The 16,835-nt window shown below is 44.5% G+C and overlaps 1 protein-coding gene across 3 annotated transcripts in view; it reads left to right on the forward strand.

Moving 5' to 3' along the window:
- The window catches only part of TRIO (trio Rho guanine nucleotide exchange factor), a 355,370-nt gene that overhangs the window by 179,824 nt on the left and 158,711 nt on the right, over positions 1-16,835 (forward strand). For all 3 annotated transcript variants that reach the window (XM_087443141.1, XM_087443142.1, XM_087443143.1), the window contains 2 exons: positions 1,221-1,343; positions 12,950-13,141. In XM_087443141.1, coding sequence (XP_087299267.1) covers positions 1,221-1,343; positions 12,950-13,141 — 315 coding nt within the window. The remainder of the gene's footprint in view (positions 1-1,220; positions 1,344-12,949; positions 13,142-16,835) is intronic.

Consider the following 16,835-nt stretch of genomic DNA (forward strand, 5'->3'; position numbering starts at 1 on the left):
CTTTGGCTTCTGAAGGTCACTGGTTTGGAGCAATGGAGAGCAAGTCCAGTTGTCCCAGGATAGGGGGCTCTGGCCCTCACCAGCGGCCTCGTTTTTTCTAGATATCTGTCAGCACAGCTGACCTCTCTATAGTGCAGCTAACAAAGGGCAAGGGATCCTTTTTGTAGCAATGAACCCTGAGTTCAGGCCCCTTTTATTTTGCTGTTAGTGGGGTGCCACGACTGGTCTGCTTCCCGGTTGCCCTCTAGACCACTGTTGGAGCTGTGGGTGCCCCAGTTTTGATCCAAGATCGTTTTGATCCATAGCATAGTTACCATAGTTACTAAATGCAAAGTATGAGGCAGCCTTTGGTGCTTCAGCAGCTCATTAACAAATGTGTTTAAATATTGAAACAATATCTTTCACTAAAGTTTTTGGTTTTTGGCTAAAAACATCCCTCACTTAGTTTTCACCCCTCTATCAGAAAGAGACAAAGTGTGCATTTGATGTAGTGTAAATATTTTGTTAGGTATTGTCAGTGTTTTGTGATTTCTCAAGTACAAGAGCCAATGGACTACTCAGTCCAACTATGAACTTTAAAACACTGGGTTGCTCTGCTTTATTTTTCCTCTTTCTTCAGTCCATTTCAACTAGCAAGAACTTTTAAGTACTTAAATTCATGGAATGTTTAGCTTTCACAACAGCTTAGTTTATAGAGTAGATTATCCTCAAAGACCAGGACCGAGGCATTGAAGTGTTTTGTTTTCTTAGGTTTTACTTATATGTTTTCAGTCTTCTAAAGAAGAGACAGAAAAACACTAACTCGGTAGTTAAACTTGAACTGCCTGAGTTGTGAAGCTTTGAGCCTTCTAAAAATGTTAAGTTCAACAGTCCTCTGTGGCTTGATAACCACTGTCTTATACAAAACCCAGTCCGTTTCGGAGGCTCGGTCATGCAGAAAATGAGGTGAGATTTAATCAGTATTGCATGTAATGTTTATGCATAGACAGATTTCTACTTTTAAAGTACGAGCTGATTAAAATCATGGTGGGAAGGCTGATAGAAGATGTAATTCTCAGGTGTGCTAGATTAGTATCCAATTGCTTCCAATTGTTTTTTCTCCTCCGCCTTTTGTTTCTTATAGTGTTTTGACAACAGAATGTATCTTCAATAGAGAGCCCTAAACATTGAACAAGGCAAGCCATTGTTTTTATGGCATGTATACCTGTATTTTATCGTAGGTGCTGGACTGGATTGAGAACCATGGAGAAGCATTTCTGAGCAAGCATACGGGTGTGGGGAAGTCGCTTCATCGGGCCAGGGCTCTGCAGAAACGTCATGAAGATTTTGAAGAAGTAGCACAGGTAAAACATGGCTGTCACTGTCTTCTCCCGTAAATGCCTGTGTGTGGTGGGTTTCGAATTACAGTTTTAACCACATCTGAGATGAGTTAGCCTTAGCAAGGTGTGTCTGCACATGATTGAGAAGATAATGGTCAGATTTCACAGTGAAGATGTCATTTCCCAGGCAGCAGATGATTTAGTCATTGACCCTTTCCAAAAATGTGATGTTCTTGAAACAGAAAAATGTCTTGAATGTTTTTGCCATATTTATTGTACCACCGTCTGTTGAGTAGTTTCTAAAATTTCAGTTCATAGTCAGAGAATAATAGACCTTGCATTTCTGTAATGGTGGGCCCGACATTTCTTGTCCCTTTTTCCAGTTCTTTTAAATATGTTACGTGTGCTTGGGAAAGCGGAGGCAGGGGGTGTAGTGTGTTAGAGCTTGGATTCGTGGAGTTCGAGCGTAGGCTATAATGCTCACTGGTGTGTGACTTTGGAAGAGTCTCAACATTTCTTAGGTTAACTTTCTTATCTGAAAAATTGGCCCAGTAAGGGCTCCTGGAGAGGAAGATGTGTGTGTAGCATCATGTAAGGTACCCGGCCCAGGTCCTTCCAACAACTTGTTGTTTGGTAAATGTGCCTTTTGTTTTGTTTTGTGTTTTGGAAGATAGAGGAGCAAAGGAGGGAGAGAGTACAATAACAGGGAGCCAAGTATGTATATATATACATGGAAGCTATAGGAGGCAGGGTAAAGGTTGTTTTAAAACGGAGTTGTCAGGGCTGGCCTGGTGGCGCAAGCAGTTCTCCGCTGCGGCAGCCTGGGGTTTGCCAGCCCGGATTCCCGGCATGCACTGACACACTGCTTGTCAAGCCGTGTTATGGTGGCGTCCCATATAAAGTAGAGGAAGATGGGCACGGCTGTCAGCCCAGGGCCAGTCTTCCTCAGCAAAAAGAGGAGGATTGGCATCGGATGTTAGCTCAGGGCTGGTCTTCCTCACACACACACACACACAAAAAGAAGTTGTCTAGTAGGACAAATCCTAACTGAGACATATGGTGAAACTGAGGAACACCAAAGACAGGAACACCTTAGAAACAAGAAGAGAGAAATGCCAAAATGGCACCTGTGAGAATGATTCTTAGAAAGAAGCCAACTGTTCATCGGTAACCACGGATCCCAGAAGACCGTGGAGTCGAGTCTAGAGGGAAAGTAACTGTGCACCTGGAGTTCTGTACCCAGCTGAACTGTCATTCAATAGTGCAGATAACATATAGACCAAGACAGAGCCAGTTTACCACCCCAGTACTTACCAGAAGAACTAACGTATGTGTATATGGTTTTGTAAGAATAATGGAGGCACCCACTATAATTTAAACTCTGCGGGAACAGGGACTTTGTGTTGCTCACGTCTCCATCACAAGCACCTAGAACAATGCCTGCATATTTAAGCATTCAGCAAACATTTGTTGAATGAATTAATTGAATGAATAAAAAGGGAATATGAGAAGAAAGGACTAGAATCAGTAAGGAGCACAGAAGTTGGTAAATGTGTCTGTAAATCAAAAGATTGACCATTTAAACAAGACAGTGAATTTGGGGATAGTTCAAAACATGATGGAGCTCAAGCACTAGACCGCTTGAACACGGAACGTGGAAGGGTGTTCTGGGAAGGGTGGCAGGAGGTTGTGTATTGTAGATTTGTAAATTCAGTGTGCACGTTAGCAGTACTGAAGGACCACTACAAGTCTAGGGATAGAAGTCATCACTTCCAAATAAGTAGAAAGGGAAAAAAATACACAAAACTGCATAAATAAAAACTCACAAAAATGGGTCTGGTGGTAGCAAAAGAAATGAGAACAACAAAAATCATGATAGAAATCACAGCATAACATGTAGTAATTTGTCCATAAATATCAGTAATTACAGTAAATGCAAAATTGATAATACCTGTGAAAAGACAAAGATTTTCTGATTGAATATCTTTTAAAATTCATACTATGTATTGTTTTCGAGGAGCATACCTAAAACACAAATACCCAGGAAGTTTGAAAATATATAAAGTATTAGAAAAAAGATCCACCAGGCAAATATTAACCAAAAGAAAACTGGTGTAGGAGTATTAATAGTAAGCAAATAGACTTGAAAACATTAGAAATAAAGAGAGTCTTCAATTTTAAAAGGAGGAGTATCAGTATTCATCTACCAGTACAGTCTCAAAATCTATAAAACAAAAATAAACAAGAGTAAACCATGGCTGGTGTGTCACTAGGTTTTGCATGACAAAGGGTTCCATTATATGCTAGTCAGGGAACTAAATGTGGGATAGAATTATGGGCTAGAACAAAACAAACTGATTTAAGTCCTATTCAGTGAAAACGCCTTTAAAAAGTTACCTTCTTTACATGTCTTCCTGTGTAAAGTAAAAATGACAATCCCAACCTTTCTGCTTTCTCGATCTCAAGAAACAAGACGAAGTTGTGTGTTCCGCAGCCTTGCCACAAGTGCGATGCATCTTTGGATTTTTCTTATCTACATTATGGGTGATCTCCCTACTTAATGCTTGCTGGAAAATATTTTGCCTTCCTCTTATAGCAGAAGAAATGTGGAAAATGTGCTCTTATCGCCCCTTTATTTTTTCCATAAGATAAGCTTCTGCTGTAGCCAGTGTGGTTTGAGGATGGATGGAAATTTGGATCATATGAGCCAAGACTTCAGGCACCAAGGGATCTAAGAGGCGGAACTGCAAACAGCCGGGCTCTGGAGAGGGAGGCTCCTGTCTCAAGTGGCATGTTCCCCACGATTGTAGGCTGGCCTGCCCTTGCCCTCCTCATGGTTTCTGAGCCTTTTCTCTTATGAGGGGTGATAGTCTGCTCAGTGTCTTCCTGTGTGTCCAGCACCCCGTTGACCCTTCTGCCTTCAAGTCCTGTGGTTCTTTCCGTTTGAAATTAAGGAAGTGTCTTCACTGTCTAACCTTGCCCTATCTTTTCACGGGAAACTTATTTCCTCCGGTCTCAGATGACCATCAGAGCTGTTCACACAGGTCCTCTGGGGGTGGCAAGAGTGAGAACACTTCATTTGTAGGAAACGTTTCTGCCTTAACGGCAAGCCAAGGGTTAAAGTGGCACCCTGAGCTGTGGTCGCTTTTTACCCCGGGTTCGAGAACGGCAGGGACTTGTCTGCTCCTGCCTCCAACCCAGCAGAGTTGTAGTCCTTTCTTATCTCTTGCTCCTTCTCCCTGGGATTCTAAGGGGTGCCTTACCCTCTTTCCCTGAAATCGAAAGTGCTTAAGCCCAAACTTGAACTGTGCATGAGAAAACCCTTAATTATAAACACTTTTGCTCGCTTTGCAAACATCTGCACCCAGTTTCCCTCCCTCTGGTTTTCAAATAATCACCCACCATGTGTCAGGCATTCTGCCAGGCACAGAGTGGGGCAGGGGGTGGGTAGGCAGCAGGCCAGACCCCTCCTGAAGAGGCATGGCCGCCTGTCAGAGGGCTTTCCCTGGTAGTCCTTGCTGTCCAAGCCAAGACTCGCAAATTAGTAAAATTCAGGTTGGTGACAAAGAAAGAAGAGGATGTTAGAAGCAGGCGTGGGGGACAACAGGTGGGACTGTTGGGTAGCATGGCCATGTGGCCTGCAAGGCTGGACGTGGACCGGGCCTTCAGGGCCTGGGAGCCGCATGCAGAGATCAGCCTCTCTCTATGGGCTCTGCTTTGTGGACCCACCACTGGGTTTGAGCTCTCCACCTAAACCCGGCCATACCTTCGTATCTCAGCTTTCCTCTCCACCTGCACTGTCCTTCCCACCCCACTGCCAGGACCTGGGCCCTTCAAGGATGGCCTCTTTTCCAACATCTTCAGCTTCTCCCTCTCTTAGTTCTTTTCCTTCTGGCACTAAATATTGACAGACCCTCTCCTCTCTTGAAGACCATCACTTGATTCTGCTCTATTTTTTAGATACTAGTTGGTTTCGAAAGTGTGTTCTGCCACTCTCCTCTGCCTTCTTTTTTTTTTTTCCCCAAAGCCCCAGTAGATAGTTGTATGTCATAGTTGCACATCCTTCTAGTTCCTGTATGTGGGACGTGGCCTCAACGTGGCCAGAGAAGCGGTGCGTTGGTGCGCGCCCGGGATCCGAACCCGGGCCGCCAGTAGCAGAGCGCACACACTCAACCGCTAAGCCACGGGGCCCCACTCTGCCTTCTCATTGCCTGCTGTCCCAGGCTATCCAGCTTTGCACATCTCTGTCTGATAAAACTGCAAACAGTAGGCACGCAGCGATTTGCCACTGTTCAGAGTAGGCATTCAACGAGTCTGTCATAGTTCGTCATGAACTGGGACCCAGCCACTCACATAATTCCCCTCCATGGCTGGAGAGTGAAAATCTCAGATCCTTTCCATCCACAAACATGAGGGCGACCTCCTGTTGTGTGATGGGCCCCAGGTAGTTGGTAACGGAGCGCTAGAATCCGGTGCACGCCAGCCCCTGTGCATACAGATCCTGGAAATTACAGAGTACACCCCCCGGCCGACCTCGGGCTAGTTCTAAAAGGAGTTTGCTCTGCCTCATATTGTATCATCAGGCGATGTAGGTAGAGGGACTGCCCTATACGCTAAGAACTAGCTAGAGATTAATTGTAGTAACACAGGGAGAGGGGGCCGTAAGACCAGAAGAAACAGGGTGGACTTCTCTTCCTAGCCCCTCTATTTTGTTTAATAAAGATTTTTTGAGGAGGGAGGAGGATAGCATTTTAAGCCAGAAGAGGTTTTGCCTGTGAGGTGGCTCCCTGAGGAGTGTGGCTGAGTAAGACCCTGTGCAGTGGATTTGGTCTAGATAAACTGTGGCCTTGGTATCGAAGCAGAATTACACTTGTGTTTGTAGCATCGTTCATCGACAGCTCTCTAGCTCTTCCCAGAGAACAGACTGACCCCAGTCTTGCTCTGGCACAGGAGGAATGAGCCCATGAAATGAATTACTTTCTCCAGCGTTCCTTCTCTGCCCTCTCTATCTTTGTCTGCTTTCTGTCAAACCAAATTGTAATAGAAGTGCTTATGGCAGAGATCCAACTTCATATTTTAGGTTTATGTATCTTTTTGGACTGAATGGCCTTGTGAGGCTTCTTAAAAATGGGAACAGAGGCATCTTTGGTGCTTAATAAGAAGCCTTATTGCATTTTCTGAAATATATTCACAAAGGTAAAACAGATTTTGGGTTTAGGGAGAAGAAATTTCCTTTTCACAGTTAAGTTCGAGGTTGGTTAGTTTGTTTCTTGGGGTTGTGTTTTGAAGGATCCTTTGTAAAATGGATTCTAAATTGTCTTTAGTTTAGAGATCTTGAATTAGAAATTTAATAAGTTTTTCCTACAGTCATCTTCTTCAGAATAATGAGTCGCTGCATAATGAAGTAACATAACAGATTCAAGAAGGAAGTGGTGCAAGTCTTACGGTTGAATTCATTTAAAAAGAACTAAATATAGATTATTTATTATATAGAACAAGTCTAGTGTTCTGGGAAGGAGGAACCCGAAAAGATCCTCATGTTTGCTTGGTGGAAGCGAGTCATACAGCCAGGTGTAACTTCTGCAGGACAGAAGACTCCACTGTAGAGCCCCGGTGTCAGGCTTTGTTTCAAACACTGCTGTAGCCACATCAGGAAGCACTTGGATCATCTTTGCATGCGGCTTTGCAGAGCCAAGAACCCCCTCATGACTAATCTGAAGATCCATTCCTTCTTTATTTTGTGCAGTGATTGTGAGTAGATATATCCTATTGAATGAATCCATGCTAATGAATTTATAGAGTGTGGCATACCATATGCAGCCCTGTTGCATTTTCATGCAGGAGCTTTTAAAAAGAAATGTAAAATGCTTTCCACGTGAAACTTTTTGCAAATGACTGTCGGAAAGGAAGACGCTCTTTGACAGTCATTTTCTCTCTTACCTTCTAAATAGTTGTCCAAGTTAATGTTCTTTTTTAGATTTAAAAAGTTATGAATACAACAGCCAGTAAAGCCCAGAAAACTCTTGTTCACGGAAGAAGCTGGCTTTGAGAGCACAGAAGATTTCTTGAACGTGATGAGTGAATCTCTGACATAGCATCTTCCCATAAATGCCTACTCTGCGAGTGCTCACTCCGCCTTCTCTCCTGTCTGCTTATCCCCCAGAATTCAAATTACCTTCCAAAGATGTGACCTGTCATAAAGTTGTTCTCCACGAAGCCAGTTCTGTCAACAACTTTTTATATGTGCCATGTAATTATCTTGTCTTCCAGGATAAGGAAGTGTGGCATTTAGGAAAGCAGGAGACCTTACGTGCATTCTCGGTGTTCAAAACAGAAGCAGGCCAGTTCTCACACTCGCTGGTCGTTGCTGAACTCATTCATCTTTTGCAAGGAGGATACTTGGTGCAGAGCATGTGGATGCACAGAATGCTTCACAGTTTTCACATGCCCTGAATTCAGGCCTTGAAATGCTTGTGTTTTCCCCCTTTCCTTTCGTTTCTAAGATCAAGAAAACTCATCTTTTCTGCCAAGTTCTAAACACAGCCTCTGGCCATCCTGGGTAAAACCTGGGCTCTAGCTGCGAAGGATTGTAGGGAGAGGAAGGTCTGATCCGCCCTTGAAAGGCTCTGGGTGTTTCCTGAGTCCTAGCAGTTATGCAATTTTAATTTACTGCTCTAGAGAAAGAGGAAACTGTTTGGTCCGCACCCTGGTGGGCCGTTACATTATCCCCTTTAATCCTGGGACTGTTACCCGACAGACAGGAACTAGGCCCAGAGAGAGCTGCCTCCCGGGACAGGGGCAGAAGAGAGTCCAGTCTCTTCAGACTCTAAGACAGGCTCTCTCACCTGACACTCCCTGCCCCCTTTAAGTCTGAATTTAAGTGACTGTATTTTCCCTTGTAAGAGGAACTCCACCCTAGGCATTTGCTGTCTGAACAATCCCAGCTCTGCTGACTGACTCGGACAAGTTACTAACCTCTCTGTGCCTCAGTTTCCTCGCTTGTGAAGTGGGAATGAAATAGTGTCCATGTCATAGGGCTCTTGTGGGGCACAGAGTGAGTGCTCCAAAGTTAGCATTTATGATCGGTGTGTTGATTAACACACAGAAATCTATTTTTTTCCATGGCAAAAGAAACCAGGCAAAAGGATTCTCTTCCTGGGAACGCCTTGATCTTCGGTCTCAGAGATGCAGAGGTGTGCTTCCTGGGTGAGGCTCTGCAGGGGTAAGCGTGGATCTCCATAAAGCCAGCATACTCAGAAAAGTTAGCTCAAAGTGCAGCCTCTGGTGATCGGAGAACCTCTGTGGGCAAAAGGTTAGCAGAACCTCTATAGTGGGAGCCCTTGATGCTAATAGTTGACCATCACAGGGAGAGCTTCCTTTGTGCTGGGGCTGCACTGAGTGGCTGGAGTGCCAGCCTCTCAGGAGGGAAGGACTAGATGAGATAATCTTCAGAAAGTTCTCACTCATTGTTCCATAGGTGAAAGCTGTTTTTTAAAAATCTACTATGTATGTGTGTGTATGTAAATACACACACACACATATATACATACACATATATGTATTTTAATAAACTTTTTAAGACCAGTTTTAGATTTACAGAAAAATTATGAAGATGCAGAGTTCCCATACCCTGTACCCAGTTTCCCCTATTATTAACATCTTTCATTAGTATGATACGTTTGTTACAATTAATGAACTAATATTGATATATTATTATTAACTGAAGTCCACACTTGATTCAGATTTCCTTAGTTTTCCCCTATTCCAGGATCCCATCCAGAATGCCACATTACCTTTAGTTGTCACGTCTCCTCTTGGCTCCAGCGGTTTCTGTCATGACTTTTTATTATTGTTATTAATAGCATCCTCATCCTTTGCTTCATTACTGCATTATTGGAGTTCTGATTCATAGTTTAACTCCTCCTTTATCATCCACAAGGCAGGGTGATCGTCTCCAGCCTGACAGTCTGGGTCGTGACGTCAGTGACACACTGGTGTTGGGCCTCAGGCCTGACATGAGAGTCTTTCCATCCTGTCACTCAGAATCTCTGAGGTGGTTTGATAGTGTGCATGGAGAGCTTCTTGTCACAGTCATCATTGGCAGGTTGCCAGACTGCGCTGTAGGGGACACGGAGGTCCAGAGTAGCACAGGATGGAGAGTGGACATTTATAAAACATGCTTTTGTTGTTACAAGCTCTTTTGAAGTGGGCAGTCTCACTGTTTCTGCTCTATGCAGGATTTATTATAACTTAGCTTCCAATTTTGTCACGTTGAGTATTTATAAAACCCTTTAACTGTGCTTTTAAGTTCTGCAGCCAGTTTGGGAACTGACTGTGCTTTTCAAATTTTTCAAATAATTGATTCCAAAAAATGTGTAAAATGTACACATATACATTTTCCAAGTCTGGCCATAATTAATAAATTTTAAGGGATTCTTTTGATATCTGTCACTTCTGCAAGATCCTTTGTTAATAGTGCAGGGCATTCTCATGAGACTTTGGATAGTACCAAAAACAAAAGTCCCCTGAAAATGGTTTTTCACACTGACAGAGAGAAAGAGATGACTGTGAACCTTGCCTCACGGTGGCTTGTAAAACAATACTACATGAAATACTGAGGAGTCCCACGAGCTGGTAATATGGTGGGTGTTTGTAAGCCCGGGCTCCTGAGTCAGACAGACATGGGTAGAGTCCTGCTTCCACCTCCTGCCACCTTGTCCCCTGAGCCCGGTGACTGCCCTCCAGGCCTCAGTTTCCTTACCTGTAAAAGGGGCTGTGGTTAGGATTGGACAGCTCAGTGCAAGGGAGCACCACTTGGACCTGTCACAACAAGCGCTCATAACCGTGGCACATGGGGAGCGGGGAGTGTTCAGTGTGGGCATGGTAAACAGCAGACCGACTTTTAGCTGATCTTTATTACTTTCAATTCTCTGTCGACACTGCACCCCTCCTTACTGCCTGCAGAGGATGGACTGCTCCACTCCCCCCCTGACATTCGAGGCACACTTGCTCTGTAAATGGGCGTCAATATCATCATTGTTGAGATCGCCTCATACCTGTCATGCTGTATGTTACACCTGTTTTAAAGTTATTTTAAACTTGCAGTAAAGTTGGAAATACAGCACAAAATACTTACTTTCCGCCAAACCATTTACTTTAGTGTGTATTTCCTACCAACAAAGGACATTCTGCTGCACAACCATAATGGTACCATCTTAATCAGGAAATTAACATTGGTACAGGATTACCTTCTAACCCTCGGTCCCCATGACATCCTATATAACTAAAGATCCAGTGGAGAATCACCCTGGCATTTAGTTGTCACATCTCTCAGTGTCCTTGAGCTGGGAGCAGTTCCTTGGTCTTTCCTTGACTTTTGTGACCTAACACTTTGGAAGATTTCAGGTCCATTAATTATTTTGGAGAATGCCCCTCCTTTTGGGTTTGTCTGATGATTACTCATGATTAGATCCTGGTTATCCGTCTTTGGCAGGGCTATCACGGAGTGCTGCTGTGTCTTTCTCATGTCATCCCACCAGGTGGCACACAGTTTTAATTTGTCCTGTCACATAAGGTGTTCATTTTGATTGCTGGGTTAAGGTGGTATCTGCCCAACTTCTCCACTGGAAAGTGAGCCTTTCCCCTTTCATAATTAGTAAGTACTTTATGGGAAGGTACTTTGAAATTATACATATATTCTGTTCCACATCCAATTTTATTTATTTATGTCAGTGGGGACGCATGGTTTCCTATTGTGTTCAGTGCATTATACTCTATTATCAGCATTGTTGACTCAGATTGCCCTGATTTGGCCAGTGGGAGCCTCCTCTAGGTGACTTCTGTGTCCCGACCTGTCCACATTGTTCTGGAGCATTTCTTTGCTTTCTAGCACAAAATTATGTTTCAGGCTCATCTTGTCCTTTATCCCACCCCAAGCCTGGAATCAGCTATGTCTCCAGAGAGCCCTGGTTCCCTTTAGAGGAGAATGGTGTTTAGAAGTGGAAATTTGGGGGCTAAGCATGCTTATTGCTATCAGGCCCTTGCTGCTCCAGGGCCCTCTCAGTGGACAGAGGGAAGGAGAATGTGAGAGTGTGTGCGCGCGCGTGCATGTGTGACATGCGCATTTACACATCTTTCTGTTGAAAACCATGTATTCTTGTTGATACCTCCACTTCCAACCTAGTGCCCCAGGGTTAACTCAGGTTTCCTTGTTTTCCATGTTTGTAACTCCTTTCTTCAAAATGAGGACCCTGCCTCTCGTTGTCCTTCATGTATTGACATGGTAGATTAATGCCCCTGGATGTAACCAGTCTCCCAGCTGGGAGGCTGCCCATTCTAGGCGCACCCTCGTCCCCTATCAGGCTTGGACTCCCCACAGGAACACCTTTCTCCACACTCTGGGCCACCACCCACCCTCCCTGATGAGACGCTGACCCTGCTCAGCTTTAGGACTGAAATGTTGGAGAAGGAGGCTGGAAGGGCTCCACCTGTTTCTGCAGGGGAACTGCAGACTTATTTTGTGGGCCTTCTGGGAAGGCCTCATTCTGTTCTTTCACTGTGCTGAAGTCCTCCAGCTGCTTCCACTGCTCCCCATCCCTGTCAGTGAGCCTCTTGCCAGCAGTTCCTCCAGCAGTGTCAGGTCTCTGGCATACCTCTCTATTTGAGGAACCCATTTGCAGCATCTAGTTTATCAAGAATTAAAACAGGAGTAATTTTCAGAGTATTTTAGACACCTGTTTACACTTTCAGTTCTTTATTTTTTTTGTTTTTTTTTTGTTTTTTGAGGATGATTGGCCCTGAGCTAAGATCTGTTGCCAATCTTCCTCTTTTTCTTTTTTCTCCCCAAAGTCCTTAGTACATAGTTGTAGGTCCTTCTAGTTGCTCTATGTGGGGACGCCATCTCAGCATGGCTTGATGAGCGGTGAGTAGGTCCGCGCCCAGGATCCGAACCGGCATACCCTGGGCCCCTGCAGCGGAACGTGCGAACTTAACCTCTACACCACGGGGCTGGGCCCTCAGCTCTTTAAAACTCTGGCTACTTCATAGCTGTTATAGTTATTATTTCCTTTTTCTCAGAAAATGTGTACCGTTAAGTAGAAAAGAGATAAGCACAGAATTACCAATAAGTAGAAACATGTGAAAAGAGACAGCAACTTATGTTTGTCTGCAACTTAACCTTTTCGCTTGCACTTGGGGAATTATCATAAAATCTGTATCATACTGAAAGACACAAAACTGGAACTCTCCACTCTGTCATAAAACCAGGAGAAAAGTGAAGTGGGCACTTGTGGCGGCATGTTGTCTTCTGGCCGTGCAGCAGCCAAAGCTGAAAGCCCTTTATGAGTCACGGGGCAGCCAGCAGCTGCCCTGGGACACCCCATTCCTGCTGTATTCCGCATGGCTTTGCTGTGAGGTTCAGTTTAACCCTCTAAATCAAGATGGAAAAGGCTGCTCCTGGAGATGTATCGAACGCCTAAAATCATCTCTTCCCATCCTACTTTTTCTGTGTGATTTACAGGAATGATCAGGAATATCACAGGCTACCTCTGTGTTGCAGTGTTTTATGGCTCCCAGCCTGGCCTGTTTCTTTCTTACTCACCTCCTTTGTCTCTGGATGTTCTCTTGTGCAGAACACATACACCAATGCGGATAAATTACTAGAAGCAGCAGAGCAGCTGGCTCAGACTGGGGAATGTGACCCAGAAGAGATTTATCAGGCTGCCCATCAGCTCGAAGACCGAATACAAGATTTTGTTCGGCGTGTTGAGCAGCGGAAGATCCTGCTGGACATGTCAGTGTCCTTTCATACCCACGTAAAAGAGGTAAGGCCTCAGGAGACAAAGGCAGAGCCCGCGTCTGCAAGGGTCCTTGAACTCCTTGGAAGGAATGTGGATTTGGCAGTGACGTGAGAAAGCGGACCAGAGATGGCCAGTGAGGACACGTAGCCTGTTCACACTGAGCGGGTCGGCGTGGACTGGGGACTGAGCTAGACTTCTTGTGCTTCCTCATCACACGAGTGCACGCACGCCTTTGCTGGGGCAGTGGGAGGCCGTGTGTCTGTCAGGACTGGACCCTCGCGGGTTGGGGGTGGCCGGGGAGAGGTGTGGATTAGGATGCGAGCAGGGAAAACAGGAGCTGAAGGAGATCCCTTTAACTTGGAGAGAGGCAGCTCGGGTCTATTTTACTATACATAGAGACCTGCACGTCATGCTCAGAGCTGTGGGTTTCCTTTCTGTACGTCAGCCTGTCATGTGGTGAAAGTCATGGCTGCCTCCTGATTTTATCAGACTGTGTGACTACTCCCAGATACTAATAAAAGTGAATTTTACATCATACTGAACTTAACTGTACCAAAGCCAACATGGCTTTAATAATATTAATGCTAACGTCATAGGTATACTCTTGCTGATAAACCTCATGATAAGAGATAATGTGTTATTTGGTAGGTGAAAAATAGGTTGCTACTAATTATACCTTGCAGATATGTTATTCTTAGTAGAAATATAAATTGACATTACAGAAACTATTATGAAGCTTTTTAGAAAAAGGATTTATAATAAAAATTAAAGTTTTCAGTAGGACTACAAATTGAATAAGGATGTCAACTTACTACATCTTATTTCTAAGGAAAAGAAATTCTCCATAGCTCTTTATAATTGGAAATGAGGAGCCCTTCCAGGTAATTTGGGATTAAGTACATGCAAGTTTATAGAAACAGGCTAGGAGGAAGGATCTGGAAAAAGTAAGAGTACCAGGAGATACTTTAAGAGAGGGCTGGGTCTGATTTGCCTTGTTTAAAGGCATCAGAAATCAGGGACCAATAAATCTCTTTGAAGGAAAGGAACTTCATGGCCAGTTGTGGGATCTTGGGCAGTTTACTCCTCACCCAGGCCATCTGTAACTTGAAAGTTTGGCTCCAGGAAAACCACATTTCCCTCCCACTTGGAAACTTGGTGAGCCCACAACGAGAGCGTAGGGGCCGTATTTGGCAAAGAGCTGGAACCCAAGGCTTGCGCCTCAGCAGCCCCAGCCCCCGGGCTGGAATGCTCCGCCGTCCTCTGCCGGGCAGCCCCTTCTGCAAAGGGGCTGGTGCTGTGCGGGCCTGGGACGCTTGTCACCAACACGTCTAGCTTCTTTCCCTACTCTTAATAATGCCATAACTAAAAAGGACTTTACAGTATACAAAGAGACTATTTTTCCAAGGAGACATGTTATGCAGACGTTTGACCCTGGCAGTTTCTGTTTACAGATGCACGTGTCACGGGACTGTAAGTTCCTCACTCAACTGAGTCAAGCCGTAACTACTAACTTGTCTTTGCCTCTGCCAGCTGTTTCCCCAGCCTCCCGTGGCACTGCCACCAGAATTATTTTTCTGAAATACAAATTTGATTAGGTCATACCCCTGCCTTTGAACTATCAGTGATTCTTCATGTATCTGAGGGACCAGCCTAAAACTCTTAAGCATCCTCGCGATCTGATCCTCACTTTCCCTCCAGCCTCCTCTGTGCTGTCTCCTCCTCAAAGGCCCCTCCCTTTCAGCACAGGGTCCTTGAATTTGTGACACTCCGACACCCTTGAGACTTGCTGCTTCCCTTCACTTCCCCAGGCAGGGTTAGCTGTTCCCCCTACACTTTCTAGAACTTTCTTCACTTATACCTGTTACAGCACTTGTGTTGCATTATAATTGTGTGTTACTCTCTCTTTCTCATCACTATTAGTATGTTAGCTTCTCTTTATCTTGTGTATTTTTACGCCTTAGCTGAGAGGAAGAAGGTGATGTCTGTGAAAAAGCAGTGACAGACAGAAAGCAGGCGAGCAGCCCCGGAGCAGCCTAGACCTTCCTGAGGGGAAGTGCAGCGGGTGGGGGCTGGAGTTCCTCATTTGGACCCCAGAGGGCATTGTGGCCCTGGCGGCCTGGATGCTGCGGGGAGGCAGGACCGACAGCTGGACAGCAATTCAGAGAACTGAGAGAAAGGGGCGGAGACAGCAGGCCTGACTGGAGACCAAGCAAGAGCCAGGCGTTTGTAATCTGATATTGTCTATGTGACATGCCTAGTAATATTCTTTAGCAGGATTTGTAAAGATTTAGCTTGCTTTTAGGACAGAAGAGACTCTTTCCATGAAGCAATATTTATGATTTAGATCACCTTTTCAACTTTGTTGTTGTTTTCAAAAAGCAGTCACGAAAGGAAAACTGTAAGGAAAGCGTTTTACAAAAGCTGTCCTCCAGAGACTCGGTTTGGGTTCATTGGATTTTGTAACAGCAGTATGTTGAAGGAAAAATCTTACAATGAAAGCATTTCAGTTAGCAAACTATGGAGTCTGTCTTGTCCCTAGGCTTGGAAATTTATTTAAAAGTGAAAACACATTGTGTTTTCATTGATTTACGCTATAGGAACTTCCAGTGTGTATGAAGCTTGTAGATGAAGGAGACCGTCAATCTGTTTAAAGGTTAGGTGGTTGACTTTGACAGTTTGAGAATTTTCACTGCATTCATTCATTCATTCATTCCTTTTTATGTGGAAGAACATCACAGTTGCAGAGACACTGGTGTGTTTACCCCGATTTGGTTCCTCTTAAATGTGTGCCCCTCGAGTGACCTGGGGCTGAGGAAGGCTTCAGAGACCAGCTGGGGGAGTGTGTAGTGGGCCCCACATTTGCCCGGGTGCCCGAGAGTGCAGACCTTCGTGGGAGCTGGCTGCACACAGGCACGGAGAGCTGCCTCATTCTCCTCCGCGATGTGCTCGGACTTCATTTTTAGCCCCAGCCATTTTCTCAGTTAATTAATTTTTTCCTGACCAGCCACAGAATGTTCCTCAGTCTCCTTTCTCTGTACTGCACGAATGCCCTAAAACCCACAGGGATACTAGGTAGGCTTTATGCAGGAAGGTGTCTTTAGTCATTGTGTTTTGAAACTGGTTATTGAATGAAAACTCAGACTCAATTGGAACAAACTTAATCAGTTTAAAACAAAATTATAAGGAAGAGAAGGGCCAGGAGGAGGAAATCATGCTAATTAAATAAATGTATTTGCATAAAGTCACCAAATATTTTAACATATCAGATAAATGAAAAATTGCTCAAAGATTTATGTTATCTGAGTTAATTTTTCTCAAGCAGAGAGGAAGATAGAAAAAGCAGCTTGTCTTTCTCATTTAGGCAAACACCTGAAGCTTTTTAGAAGTTAGCTGTCAAAGGCTCTCCCAACACAGAATTAACCTTCCTCCCTCCCAGATGTTCAGCAGTGGTTTTATTTCTCACTTTATCTGGAGCATAGCTGTTGCCCTCTCTTTTTTGTGGTAAATTTCTGGCTCTGATGAGCAAGTAACACCAAGGTGATCTCACCAACAACTGACTTGACAAAGGTGCCAGGTCAAGGTGATGATTGCTCAGTGTTAGCTTGGGAATTCTTTCTAAGACTCACACCTGGAAGAAGGTTGGTGGTTGTGAGTCTGGGCACAGACCAAGCACTTAGATTGGGCGTGCTGAGGCCTCTGGACTCTTCTTCACTCTCCT

The sequence above is a fragment of the Ceratotherium simum genome, chromosome 18, assembly GCF_057802395.1.
Source record: "Ceratotherium simum simum isolate JZ-2026a chromosome 18, ASM5780239v1, whole genome shotgun sequence".
NCBI lineage: Eukaryota > Metazoa > Chordata > Mammalia > Perissodactyla > Rhinocerotidae > Ceratotherium > Ceratotherium simum.